This window comes from Choristoneura fumiferana, chromosome 4, assembly GCF_025370935.1.
Source record: "Choristoneura fumiferana chromosome 4, NRCan_CFum_1, whole genome shotgun sequence".
Taxonomy (NCBI): domain Eukaryota; kingdom Metazoa; phylum Arthropoda; class Insecta; order Lepidoptera; family Tortricidae; genus Choristoneura; species Choristoneura fumiferana.
In genome coordinates, this window is record NC_133475.1 from 4088071 (window position 1) to 4102428 (window position 14358).

General features: G+C 37.9%; 1 protein-coding gene across 1 annotated transcript in view; it reads right to left on the reverse strand.

Annotated features, from left to right (window-relative positions):
- Positions 1–826: 826 nt before the first annotated feature.
- tmod (tropomodulin) overlaps positions 827–14358 on the reverse strand; it is a 69194-nt gene continuing 55662 nt past the window's right edge. The window contains 6 exon segments of the mRNA XM_074086614.1: positions 827–3871; positions 8836–9119; positions 9121–9167; positions 12146–12293; positions 13033–13284; positions 13887–13991. Of these exon segments, the coding sequence (XP_073942715.1) occupies positions 3766–3871; positions 8836–9119; positions 9121–9167; positions 12146–12293; positions 13033–13284; positions 13887–13991 (942 nt within the window). The 3' untranslated portion in view covers positions 827–3765.

The following is a 14358-nucleotide window of genomic DNA, read 5'->3' on the forward strand; positions in this document are numbered from 1 at the left end:
GGTGATTCTGAGTGCGTTAGACAATAAAGCTTCGATACTGTCGCCTGCAGTATTCGTTTGCGGTCGGCATTGGAATCTTTATTTGTACAAACTGTTAGAGTTAGAGCATGCAAGATTGTGAGCCTAAGACACTGTCATAAAATTTGCCTACTTTTTGTATTATTGATATAAGAAAGCGGGATGTATCGCAGGAACATTTAAATATATATTATCGCCTTCTTCGACTGCTTATGTATGCTCCCTGTCTTCCATAATGACAATAAAAATTCTGTAGTTCTAAGATAAGAGAAATATCAATTTAAAAAATTGTATCGAAATCGGCATATCCTTTAGAAATAAAGCTTTGAGTGAGCAACTTGTTTTATTGAAAAAATACTAAATGGTGCCCAATTTGAACAATCTCTGAGAAAATTTGCGTACGTATAAAATATGCTAACCTTAAAATTGCTTTATTGTTTAATTATTAAATGCAGAAAGGAAGTGGATTTGAGCGTATATTAAAACAGCAAGATGATGTTTATGTACTTTATTGGACTTTTTACATGTCACAAACTACAGAACTGCAACTCTACTAGTCAAGGTTTGGACCAAAATGCTCCTGAACTGCACAAATAATCCTAAAATTACAATAAAATACAATTTATATTAATAATTTCATGAAGTTTTAATAAAATAATATTTAAAAAAATCTAAGTTCATATACAAATAATCTCTCTTACATTAAACTTTAAGATGGGAACAATAAAGCGGACGTTTAAGTTCATTCCCAGTATTCGTAGTAGAATCACTAATTGGTAAGAATTCGTATGAAATAACTACCAATTAGTAATAATACTGAGAATATAACAGCATTTATAATTGCCTGATATTAGCTAAACTTGATAACATATAACATATTGGCAATGAAAATTAGTATTTTCGTTCGTTCTTATCTTTTATAATTTTAAACAGACTTGACCACGGAAACAAATTGTTCTCATTTCTTCATTATTCTTTTTGCAAAATACTAAGTCATCAAACTCTGTATCGAATAGTGTGGAGCTGCTAAGTGCAGAATACTATATTTTATCGAGTCAACTCGGTGTTTAGTTATTACGGTGAATAGCCCATTGTTCCCAACTTAAACAAAACAAATCGAAGCAGTATTTTAAAATGGAAAAACATAATGTTTATCACAATGTTATGGACACTCGGCTCCCCCAGTAGATTCACTTTTCAAATATACATAAAGTTACATTTTAAATAAGCAAACAATTTTTTTTTCAAAAAGCAGTTGGTTTTTACGAAAGCTACTCAGTACATCTAAGGCCTTGTAAAACTACACAAGACTTCGCTATCGCGGCAGAAAGAGATGCAGCTATGCTTAGAAACAATAAGATTATATCGTCGTCGAAGGAATAGCATGATCCTTTTCCGTGCGAGCTAAAAGAACGTTTGTGTAAGCTTAGCATGGGCCTCGTTTCGTCAATACTGATGCAACACCATGCCATATTTTGAAGCAATTGGACATTAACCTCTCGGAAATTCTCTCGCGCGCCGTCTCTTTCTCAAGTGATACTTTGAAGAGGGATGGCGCGCTAAAAGCACACGGCTAGTGACTGATCGATCACTCAAGTCAAGAATAATCCCATGGTAGATATTTTATGTGGCAAATTTGTGGCATTGTGTTGCCTCGGCATCAACGTTTTGGCGAAGGCACTACACAATGCGACGACACCTCGTGCTTTATTAAATGACTTTCATTTATGCGGCACATAGTTGATTTTGGAACTTATACTTTAATAAATAATAAATAAATAAATATCATGGGACATTTGACACCAATTAATTGACCTAGTCCCAAACTAAGCAAAGCTTGTACTATGGATACTAAGCAACGGATAAACATACTTTAATAGATAAATACATATTAAACATCCAAGACCCGAGAACAAACATTCGTATTATTCACACAAATATCTGCACCGGCCGGGAATCAAACCCGGGACCTCAAGCTTCGTAGTCAGGTTCTCTAAACACTTGGCCATCCGGTCGCAAAATAAAGCTTCTCCGTCTTTGAAATAGAATTATCACTTGAGCTGAATAAACATTCATGAGAAACATTAAAGCTAATTTAGATAAAAAATGGTCACTTGAACAATTAAATCTTAATTTTTAGATTAGTATGCGATATAATAAAACATTTTTATAGTTACTAACAGTGCAACTTTGAGTTAAGGTAATCTTTGACTGAAACGTGGTATTAAAACGAACAATGTGCCGCATGAATGGAATATCAATACATCTAGATATAATACAATTTATCGTCATAAAATTAATACAATTTATTAGCACACTAGAATAATAATTAATATTAAAACGTACGCTAAATCAAGCACTCGTTGACAAGAGTTATGATTTTTATTAAATTCTAGATTTGTCAGTTTTTGTCTAGTGATGGGCCTGCCATCGTCATGTGTTGGGAAATACCGGTTCTTGTCACAATGGGCTTTGTCCAGTTTAGTTTAAAATCCTAACTCTCGTCTGCTCACATCATCCAGTCATCAATCGCTCAGTTGCTCAATCTGCTCAGACCTTCGTGATCGTGCTAGACAATTATTTATTTCAAATTTCAAACAATCAGAAATTATGAATTCATCGTCGTTTTCCAATGCATTACATATATATAGAATTTTATTGCCGTAATTTTATTGAAGAAAGGTTTTCATAAACTTTTGCATTTTAATATGTCGTTAAAAATGACTTCTTTGTGAAACTATATCGACTGTGCCGTACTGTAGTACGCGAGGAGACGAAAACATATAGCAGTATCAAAATCTAAGCAAGAGACGAGTTCGTGAGCAAAGAAATGTATCGTTTTGTGTTTTTTGTCTTCTCGTTCACAAAATACTGCAGGCGTCATAATATTCGTAGTTCGGCACTGATCCCATCAAAGCAAAAGCGCGAGGAGACTAGATAACAGCAAACATAAAAAAATGTGTTATTTACGTATCTCGAATACGTTTTGGTTTCCCGTAACGGGCGGTATATTGCCAAAGGCAGAGACAACTTCACTGTCAAATACTAGCAACAACTAGCGTGTCGTGTCAATAGTCCTACAGTGCGCATTCATAGTGCAATCCGTCGAAATCCGTTTTGCAACTGACTCCTGTACACAAAGTGCCTTTGGCAGCATGCCACCTGCATGTCTATAAAAGCTCTTAACTTCAAATACTTTAACAGTACTTAAGCGAAACTCCTCTCTTTTACGCTTTTTTGGAAAAGCATATTAAGCCGGATATTAACACGTTCCCTAACGCCCATACACAGTGTAAATTTTCCTAAAGTCCACTCCAATATTTACTGTATTTTGTTTACTGAATTTATTGTTCGATTTGCCACTATTTTGACACCATTCTGATATATTTTTGTGTGTGTGTGTGTGTGTGTGTGTTTTTATGCGTATCCTTAGTCCAAATACATAGGTCTTGGGGCTAGTAATGTGTGAAGATCTAAAAACGACAGTGCGTTCGAGTAAGTATCACATGACACTGCACAAAACGCTTTAGATCATGAAAGATCTTGCTTACATTTACTCTTAGATAACAGTTTTTGTATCCAAATGTATACAGGACAGGGAACCTGTTAAATTATACTGACTAATATTGGCGTGAATTGGGTCGATTCCAGGGTAGGCAGTTGGTAGTTTCCGCCGCAGCAGCACTAGCGCTGCCTACCCTGGCTACTCAATGCACGCCATAGCTGACCAATAATTGTCTCACACTATCATCGGAGGCCGGCGCGGCGCCAGCAAGCGCGGGGGTTCAGGGGATCCAGCCGACGACGTAGCTGCGGCTGCGCGTGAACAGCGTCAGGCGGCGCAGACGCCCGACTGTGGAAACGGGAGCTGTTAGACCAATTTGCATCCAAGTGTGGCTTCTAAAGCCTAATTTACACCGAGAGCGGTGCGGAATCCGCACGTACTCAGTTTAACTTACATCGGCCAACTTCATAAAATATTTTTGACCACCTCGGCCGACGGCGATGGCGACTGTACGTCAAACTGAGTCCGTAAGGACTCCGCTCGGCTCGCAGTGTAAAGTGGGCTTTAAGCCTGGTTTAGACCTGCAAGAATAATCGTGCAAGTTGCATTACATTGAGCGGCTCAATTGACTTCCAACTCGTTCGCTTTAGTGCCTTGCCATGTGATATAACTTGCACAATTTTTCTTGCAGATGGGCTACCTACTACGTAATTCGAAAATCGAAGTTCACATCGTACCGTCCCTCTCGTCTCGCTTAAATAATATAAGCGCCAGCAGGACGGCAAAACACGAAGTTCGAATTTTAAACTTAAAGTAATGTGCACGTAAAGTAAGTCAAGTAAAGGGCCTCAAGCCGTATTACCTAACGTTTCTGACGCTCGCGATCGCAATCAAATGACAGATTTCGCATAACAGCCCGAGGGTTGCCGACGGTGCTGGCTGAAAATCAGCGCTGGGGTGTTTTTAACGCTTCAGCATTACGCTGAGCCAGTGTCCGATTCACAACCGCAATGACACATACCGTTGTTGTTTTTTTTTTTTTTTTTGTACCTAATAATATTGTTGTCTTGTGTTGTGAATAAATGTATTTTCTTTCTTTCTTTCTTCTTTCTATATAAAAACTGTCATTTGGTTGCGATCGCGAGCGTCAGAAACGTTAAGAAATACGCCCTCTGGTCTAAACTGGGCTTTACCACCATATTTTAAAATATCTTAAATCGCTAATGAGAGTTTCTGTGACCAGCTAGTTGGCGCTAGTGTCGCAAGATCCATTTAAAAACTTTGACATTTGCATCACGTTTGTGATTGGTTAAATAACTAAATGTGCCAATCACAAGCAAGACCGTAACGCCAAACGGACCTTTCGAGACTAACGCCATCTAACGATATTTTTCCTGTCAAGAAAGCCCCACTAGTTGACATTTAAGAACAAGTTGCTCTGATCTGATGGTGTAGGACACGCAAAATACTAATTGCACGTAAGTTCTACAAAATCAGAATTGCAACACACAAAATGTGTACGGAAAAAAATTCAATACGCAAATTGTTAATTTACACAACAACACATATGGCGCTTGAACATTTTGCATTATAGATTTTGTATAAACACCATCTTACTCTATGTACCGTACAAATGTGACAAATCGCGTATTTCTCAAAATATTGTAAGTTTCATTTTCAGATTCCGATTTGTTAAAAAAATTGCAGGCAGGTAAATTGAAATATACTTACGTATTGGGCTTTTTTTTGCTAATCGAAATAGAAAATGAAATTGGCATATTTTTTTATAAATGCCCATGCGTTGATTGTTGTAACTCATGTAGATATGTAGTCTTAATGCGTCAGTAATACGCGTGAATTATATTCTAGAGGCGTTATATTACGGTGGAGTTCAAAAACTTCAACGTTTTTCGATGCGCTTAACCATACTAAACAACTGAATGGAAAGTTCCATTGTGAAACAGATATTATTCACAAATTGTATGGTTAAATTTATGCCGCACAACCGCACAACTGAATATTTAACCCAAGTTTTAGGACTCCACCCTTTCATTCCTGTGTATAAATACGTTATTTTATCAAGGGGCTGTTTCACCATCCATTGATTAGCGTTAACCGACGGTTAAATATGATGCCGTCTCCGTCTATTCGAACAAAACAAATACAGACGGCATCACACTTAACCGCCAGTTAACACTAATCAATGGATGGTGAAACAGCCCCTAAGTATGATAATGGTAAGCGATGTTATTATATTCATAGAATTCGATCGGCAAACGTGTCTCACTCTAGCTTATCACCCCGTCCTTTACAGACGTAAAGTTAACCTTAAGAGATCAATCACCATATCCAACTATACATCCCACAGCTGGGCACAAGCTTTAAAAAGTATAAATAAGTATATTATAAAATGATTTAAACATTTTATTCTGTAAGTGTATTTCTTCAAAAGTAAATAAAATATTTGAAACAATAAAAACGAGTGCAGCTAGTCTTAAGTATTTTCCTGTTTTGTTTAGCAGTAGGTATTGTCCTGAGAGATGAGGTATATACAAAGGAATGACCATGCACACGATGCATAACATGAAGATAACGGCAGAAATAAAGTAATGCAAGGTTTACATATAACACGAGATGCAAAAATATTCATACAGGTATATAACTGTAACACTTTTAAAATTACGTTCATTATAACAAATATTTACCCCTTTCTTTAAATTGACGACTGCGAAAAAGAGGTAGAAACCTATGAAAATATCAAAATAGAAATAAAAATAGGTCGGAGCAACTAGTGCATTCCTTTTTGTGTTCTATTTGTGAAAATACACAAATTCAGGCTAGCCTAAGTTTTTTTTTGTATTTACTACGAAGGATAACATCGGAAGGAAACATTAAATATTTTTTGCAACTATAATTTTATTCTGACCAGGACCCAACTTCGTCGGTGCCACGTAACGTCGGTATAGTGGAAAGGTGCGTGAGAACAGTCAAAATGAGTGTAGGCCTTTTCATTTCACTGATGTGGCTCTTGATAAAATACCGTATGGTATGACTGAAGACGGACTGATAATATAATAAAGAAATTATATTGACTATAGTTACTCACCGTACGCGAACGATCAAGGCTCTACGCGCTGTTCTTGCTCCGACGTTGCTGGCGTACTGAAATGCATACACACCGACAAACATAAGGGGATTTATTTACAATAAACTTACTAGCTACTGACGTTCACTACTTACACAATTTTAAAGATTAATTGATTGATTCAGGTGTTGCTTTACGGAGGTCCATATGCATGAATTAAAGTTACCTTGCGCGTGTAGTTTTAGCCTAGCAAGGTATATGTACAGTCGACTGCAAAAAAAATATATACAGCCATAGCGTCAAAATATGTATACATCGATCTTATGTTTAGTGGCATAAAGGTGTATAGATATTTTTGACGTCTTGGTAACGTATACATTTTATGCTTTTGACCGTACATACTTCGCTTTTTGTACCATTACAAATAGTAAAAGATTCGGCATCAAAGAAACTTTATATTTCACAAAAATACTTCAATTTTCAAGTAGTGAATGTCAGTACCAAAATTCAGGTTCAATCAAAGATTTTATTCAACAATTCAGAGGTGACAAACGAAATCGGAGTCTGCGATAAGTTAATCATGCTCCTTGTAAATCGAGTGGTATTTTGTAAGTATCACGGCATTCTGCATTCAGTTAATATATCACACGCATGCTAGAAAACCAGTTCAAAACGATCCATTTCTTTGTCTATCCAACGTGGTTCATCCACTCAAATAGTTTGTATGAGCAGCCAAAATAATACAGCCACTCCAGCTTCAGAAAGAGATGACAGTATTTATTAGCCGGCCATTAGGGCTCGACATGAGACGGATGCCGAAAATACCGGTATATACAGCCTTAACACTTACAGTATTACAGTATTCGTTTTTGAAACTAGACCAAAAGCACCGGTACTGGTAGCTGTATTTTTTGAACGGTTTTATGCCCAACTGGCCTTGCCAACAATTCGAAGGGACGACTTAGCGTTAATATGTAAGAGAAATATAAATTGCTTTATCTGTCGTCTCTATGGTATTTAATTTACTTTTGGCTATTTCAATTTTACTTTCCTACTACAGCTCGCTGCAATAGACAAGTATATGGATCGTGTATGACAGGTTAAAGTTAGTCATAACTTTTTTATATAAAACTTTAATTGTTTCTAGTCATCGATCTCTGTGACTTTGAACCAGTGTTTAGTGAAAGGCAATCGGGAAGACAATGGTCGAACAAAAATGTCTATCCTGTCTTATTGGAATCCCTTAGCGATGTCCAGGCCTACTAAGCGGATCTGTTGATTAGCTGAAGCTTTGCGCTGTAAAAAACCGTTATTTCCCGAAAAAAAAAAACACTCGGCCTTTACAGCATTCGCGCAAAGTACACTGGAATTTTACCGATTTTTGCGGCCGATTTCTAATTATTATCATTCGGTTCTACGCTCCCCTCTCGGCTAAAAATCAAATGTTAACTGTTAGAAAATTATAAAACAAAACACTGCATTAGTTGTAAATACTACAATTTAGGTGTTTCGTTTGAAAGTAAAGAATTTTAGACATATATCTTTAATGTAGAGATTATTTAAAGAAAAGTTTATAGAGTAAAAGTAATAAAACACGTTAAAGATTAAATATATCACTTTTGAAGTGATATATTTCTTCAAATATTTAGTTGGTGCAGTTTTATCAGTACAATAATTAGTGTTATAGAATATTTGGAAAATACATAGTACAAGTGGCTCCTCAGTCGAATGAGAAGACATTTTTTTCTTTATGTGCATTTTTTTCTACCCTATTTAAATATTTTAGGGATACTCTTAGTGACTAATGCAACCCTATCTTAATTTAAACAATATAATAAAACCATGCTTAAGAGCGTGGTCTTATTTAATGGTATAAAACTGCACCATAAGTAAGTGTTGACACTCAAATAAGCTGTTTGGTAAGCGAAGTATGTTATTGGCCGCCGTGCTAACAGGACGCCCAGTCGGGCCTGACCTTTCGAGTTCTATTGGCTACGCGCCCCCTTTTGCAGTTGGTTAAAGAATCTGAACTGAAGTCGCAGCGTTAGGTCTTTCCGTACTGGAATGGAAACACATACTGTGACTATGGGCTAGTGTACCTAGAACACGTGTGGGACAACTGGAATAATAAGGTGCATCTAGCTAATTCGCCAGAAATGTCGTATTATTCCAGTTTTTAAATGGTGGGGGCACGCGTGTGTGAGTGAAATTCCACGCGTTTACTCACGAGTGAGGATTGGGGTTAAAGTCGGGTTGCTCAGCCTTCACGAATCTCTCCGCGTCGCCGTTCGTTACCGGTGTTTCCGGTGGTTTTTCCGGTTCCAGTTCGACCGGTATGGTTCTTTCCGACGTGTCTATTTCTGTCGGTTTGGCTTCGACGGTGACGGAGCTTTCTACGTTTTCTGTGAGTATGGTCTTTTCCTGGTTGGTTGGGGTGACGGCCTCGGCGCTTGGCGGGGTCATGTTGAAAAAGCTGCTGTCAATACCCACGGCCGGCGGCCGGCCGCGCGGGCAGGCGCAGGCTTAAAGACGCGCTCGCGCGCTTTTGTATTCGGCAATCTGATCACGAATATCGATATTTGATATTTATCGATACGAAGCGCATGCTATGGTCGCCGGTCTACTCACACTAGGGATGGGAGTTCTGTGGTGTTTAGTTGACGTTTGAATGGGATGAGTTACGATGAATAACGATTAGATTTTTTTTTTGTTTTAACCTTCTTGTATTTCCTTTTTGTAAAATAAAGAGTTTTATTATTATTATTATTATTTTATTAACCAAATCAGAGGTTCCCAAAGTGGTCCAGGTGGACCCCAGGTCCCGAAACAGTAAAAATTTAAAAGTGGTCTACGATTAAAAAAAAGTGTGGGAACCTCTGAACTAAATGGTGTACTTACACATCTTTAGAGATCTTCACTAACTAAACCTATTCGTTTTAGCTCGTTTTTGAAATGAGAACATATTAAATAGTCTGTTAACTTCTGAAAGTGCGTACATTTATGCCTTGAAATAAATAAATGAATGCGCTATCTAATGGCGCTCCTTATTGGATCACACCCCCTTCACCATTTCACTCGTTCCTTTTCGCGTTTTTCCAATTTTTAGCTGTGATCGCAGCAAACAAATGAATCATACGCACAAACTTGCCTAACAATCTAAAACCCATTTTAGACTCGCAAGAAAAATCGTAGAAGCATCTGCAATCCCCCTGGTGTTGCAGGTGTCTATGGGCGGTGGTGATCTCTTACCATCAGGAAACCCACTTGCTCGTTTTCCATCCAGTCGAATAAAAAAAAAAGTTGCATTGCATTGCGGCGCTTGCATATTTTTCTTGCATTTTAAAACATGTTTTGCTCTATTTGTCGATCCTTGTTTTTTTATTGCTCCTCTACCACTCAAAGGTTGACTGGCAGAGATCCCTGCAGGGATAAGTCCGCCTTTGTACTTAACACTTTACTTTTTCTATGTAACCTTTTTGTTTTTCCTTTTTATACAATAAAGAGTATAAACAAACAAACAAAACATGTCTAAACCGGGCTTAGACAAAGTTGCCGTTATTTGTATCGTTACTCATCGCAACCTGTCGCGTAACTCCAACTACTGTTAATCCTCCGTACAAGCCAGTATTAATGCTATGGGGTGAAACGAAACATTACTAGCGTCGCCGACGGTAGAACGCGGCCCGTTCGCGCGCGCCATCTGCATCGCAATTGTTGCATTAATGTTCTGCTGCTTAGTAATAGCTCAGCTGGTGGAACAACATCCTTATTGCACTTAATTTTTTTTGACGTAAATTAAACCGCAACTTGTCGGCTTATTTTGTATCCCTATTCAACTCATATCAAAGTATTTGAGCTAAATAAAAATAATTAGAAGCACTTACTAAACAGCGTCTGAAATGTGGCCAAATATTTGATTTGTGACGTGATATGTTTATTCACAATGTCATATGCTTCAATCGTGAATGTTTAAAATATGTGAGTTTGATTGTGCGTGAAAATAGTTTATGTGAACAGTTATGTGAGAATTTACAATAATTATCATCTAGAGACTTTGCTAAATCTTGCAGGTGATTTTAGCACACGCTTTAATGCACATTCTACACTTAATTTATACGGATAAAAGAAATTCAGAGTGTATTTCAACATGTCTAATAAACTCATACTTAAATGTGTATTATTACCCCATCATGTTACGTACAGCTTTAAGAATTCTTTCCATGATAACACCACTCTATAAACATACACCGATTCACCCGTGATTTAATACCATACTTTACTTTAGAAACCAAGAAACAATCCCACTTTTCGTATTGTACCTAACACATACGCTATATTTTCCTGTCCCCTTTGCTGGTCAAAGTCATGTATTAAAACTTTTCTGTCCAAAAAATGAAGAGTTTGAGAAATATGTCTCACATAGAAACATTTTTAAGCGTCCCATTCTATGTCAGAAATAACTAAGAACTAGCCAATTTCCTACTTTTCTCTTCTTTAAGATACTTTTTCTTTCATTCTCAGTCTTATAGTATCACACTCGGGGATGGTCTAAACATTTCTATCCCCAAAAAATGCTCATAAAGCGTTCGACAAAATCTGTAGCCTCATTAACACCATCCTATCTTTATTCAACAGTCAGATACTACCCCATTCCAACTAAAACAAAATAATACAGCAGAAACTGCTGCTGCTTTCTTTACTGCCAAATTACGATAGTCTGGTCGGTTACGGGTTATTCCATAGCCCAGAACAAAAATTTAAAAAAAGGAATTGATATGTCTTCGAATCGTTCGTTTTGACAAGTGACACTCTTTACCGGGCTGAATAATACCGACATGCTCTCAACCTTGACGCTGGCAAAATTGTCTCATTGGACAAACGCCATTTAAAAAAAAAACCGACATGGAAATACCAACCCTGTTTTTGATATACACGCCCATAGAAACTGACATGAGCTTCTATGGATGTGTAAAACAGTGTCGGTATTTCCATGTCGGTATTATCCGGGCCGGTAAAGAGTGTCACCTGTCAAAAAGATCGAGTCAAAGCACATAAATTATGTTTTAATGTTTTTTATTCTGGACTATGGAACAACCCGTAACCGACCGGACTATCGTAATTTCGCGGTAAAGAAAACTCATTAATTTTTTTTAATTAATTGATGCTACTTAAAAATCTGTTTTTTTTTCTGTTAATTAGAAAGGTTATTCCTATCGTTTAAAAAAATTCAAGCGTTTCTAAAATTTTCATCCATTCCCCATTATCCAAGTTCACTATTATACACATCCTCATTGTTAACTTTCTCATACAAAAAAGTACAATTATGTGGAATTGTAGCACTTCTGACGTATAATAATCGCACCCATGATACTGGCGACGTCGTTGTTTCCTCATCATCATTTCAGCCGTAGGACGTCCACTGTTGGACATAGTCCTCCCCCATAGACCATAGCTGCCTCGGTTAGAAGCGGCTTGCATCCCCCGTGAACCCGCTACTTTAACCATGTTTCCTAGGCCGTATAAGTGTGTGCACTCACTCCGGTCGATGTTACGCTGCAGATGGCTGGCGACGCGGTGGCGGGCGTCGCTGTACTCGAGGTGGAGACCGAGCCGCAGCAGCGTCGGGTTCTGCTCCACGAGCGCCGTTATCTCCATCTCTATCTTGTTCCCGAGCACTTGCGACCGCTGCGGAGATAATTAGTATAAACCATGATATTGAAAAAAAAAAGTGACTTGGCAGCGAGACACGTTGAATTACCAATACCTCCTAAGTGATGAACCTCGAACATGCAACTTAGGAGGTTTATCTACGGTGTTAAGGTCCTTAATGTGGAATGGATGAAAATTTCGATAGGAATAACCTTTCTAATTAACAGAAAAAAATATAAGATTTTTAAGTAGCATCATTTAATTAAAAAAAATTAAAGAGTTATCTTTACCGACAAATGACGATCTCGGCTCAGGACAAAAAATTAAAAAATGAGTCTGACTAGTTCGTTTTGACAGGTACACACCCATAGAAGCTCATGTCAGTTTCTATAGGCGTGTACATGAAAAAACAGGGTAGGTATTTCCATGTTGGTATTATCCGAACTGGTAAAGAGTGTCACCTGTCAAAACTACAGAGTCAAAGACACATTTTTTAATGTTATGTTCTGAGCTATGGAACAATCCGTAACCAAGACTATCGTAATTTGATGGTAAAGAAGATTCTTTCATTTCCTAAAATTAATTGATGCTACTTACTTAAAAATCTGATATTTTTTTCCGTTAATTATATAGAATAGAAAGAAGAAAGAAAGAAACTACCCAATTCTACAAGCAATGTACCCTGTGCCACTTAAGTTTGGTAATTCTCAGCAGTCACTTTAGTTCTTCAACAGACCTCATTTTAGATTCTATTTAGTATTAGTTTAGCACTGACCTGGTTGGAAGCCCGGAACTCCTCGACAATATTGTTCGTAAGCAGCGACTTAACCAACAGCACGACGCCGGTGGGGCTGATGAAGTTAGTCTCGACGTTGACCACCCGCAAGGTGGTGTTAGCCTCGAGGGCGGCGGCCAACAGGCCCGCCCCGCGATCCGTGAGCCCCACGTTCACCAGATTTAGCACTTCGAGGTGGGTGTTCGTTTTGAGACTCTCGAATAATTTGTCGAATTTTTCGTCGCTAATGTTCTGGAATATTGAAAAATGTCTATGAATTTAATATACATTACATACATTTGAAAACGTGGGTGGTTGTGTGCCGGTATTAGCTTCGTCGAGCAGATGCGGGCAGAGGTGTGATGTGTGCTCCGGGAGGAAGGGCTACGAATTAGCCCGAAACAGTCGAGCTAAACTCGATTCAAGACGTGAGTTATCCGGGTTTATTTCACTATGGATTCACCTGCATTAATATCTGCCATTTGAGCGTGCAAAAATATCTGACACGTCCAACCGCCCTTGGAAATAAGAGTCGTATGAGATATTTATGCACGCTTACCTTAATATACTAACACCTATGGATGATGTGTGCTGATAAATATTTTTTGAATTTGAATTTTGAATAAAGAAAGAAAGAAAAAGCTACATAGATCGAATTATTTATGTTAATCAGGGACGGTGTAACATTCAGTAGTTTAAAAACACACTAACAAACAAACACTATTTACCTCTTTATCATAATATTGATCCCTGTCGACGGGCAAAGTTGAAATTTGGCATTATTCAAACCGCGCTTAACATTAACCAAAAAAAACAACTAATTTTTGATAAATTTTATAGTAACGTAAAATTACCTTAATATTATTCCAATTGAGATCAGTGAGCTTCTGGTCGTTGGTCTGGACGCTCTTGATAGTGCTTTCGGGGTCTGTGTCGTTGGGGGGATCCATCGGGTAAATCTGAAACATAGCACGCACAATATTACTCATTACACATACAGAATCGAATACTTGTAAGAGAGTAAATACGATGACTAAGAGTGGAAAACGAGCGAAAAAGGCACTAAAATTACTAAATCAAACGGCTGGTGGAGGGTGTTAAGTCTGCCTAGCAGCGTGAGTCCTTCGAACTACCCGCACTTGATCACAAATAGTACCGGCATTAGTATCTCGAACTGCCCGCACTTGGTAATTTCTTTATTTGTCACCCCCTCACACCGACACGCAACAACGTCCGATCATCCCTCCGAATATTCATCCCGACACCGACACTTATATATAACAGGATTCCACGAAGATGAAAGCTTAAATTATTATCATCATCATT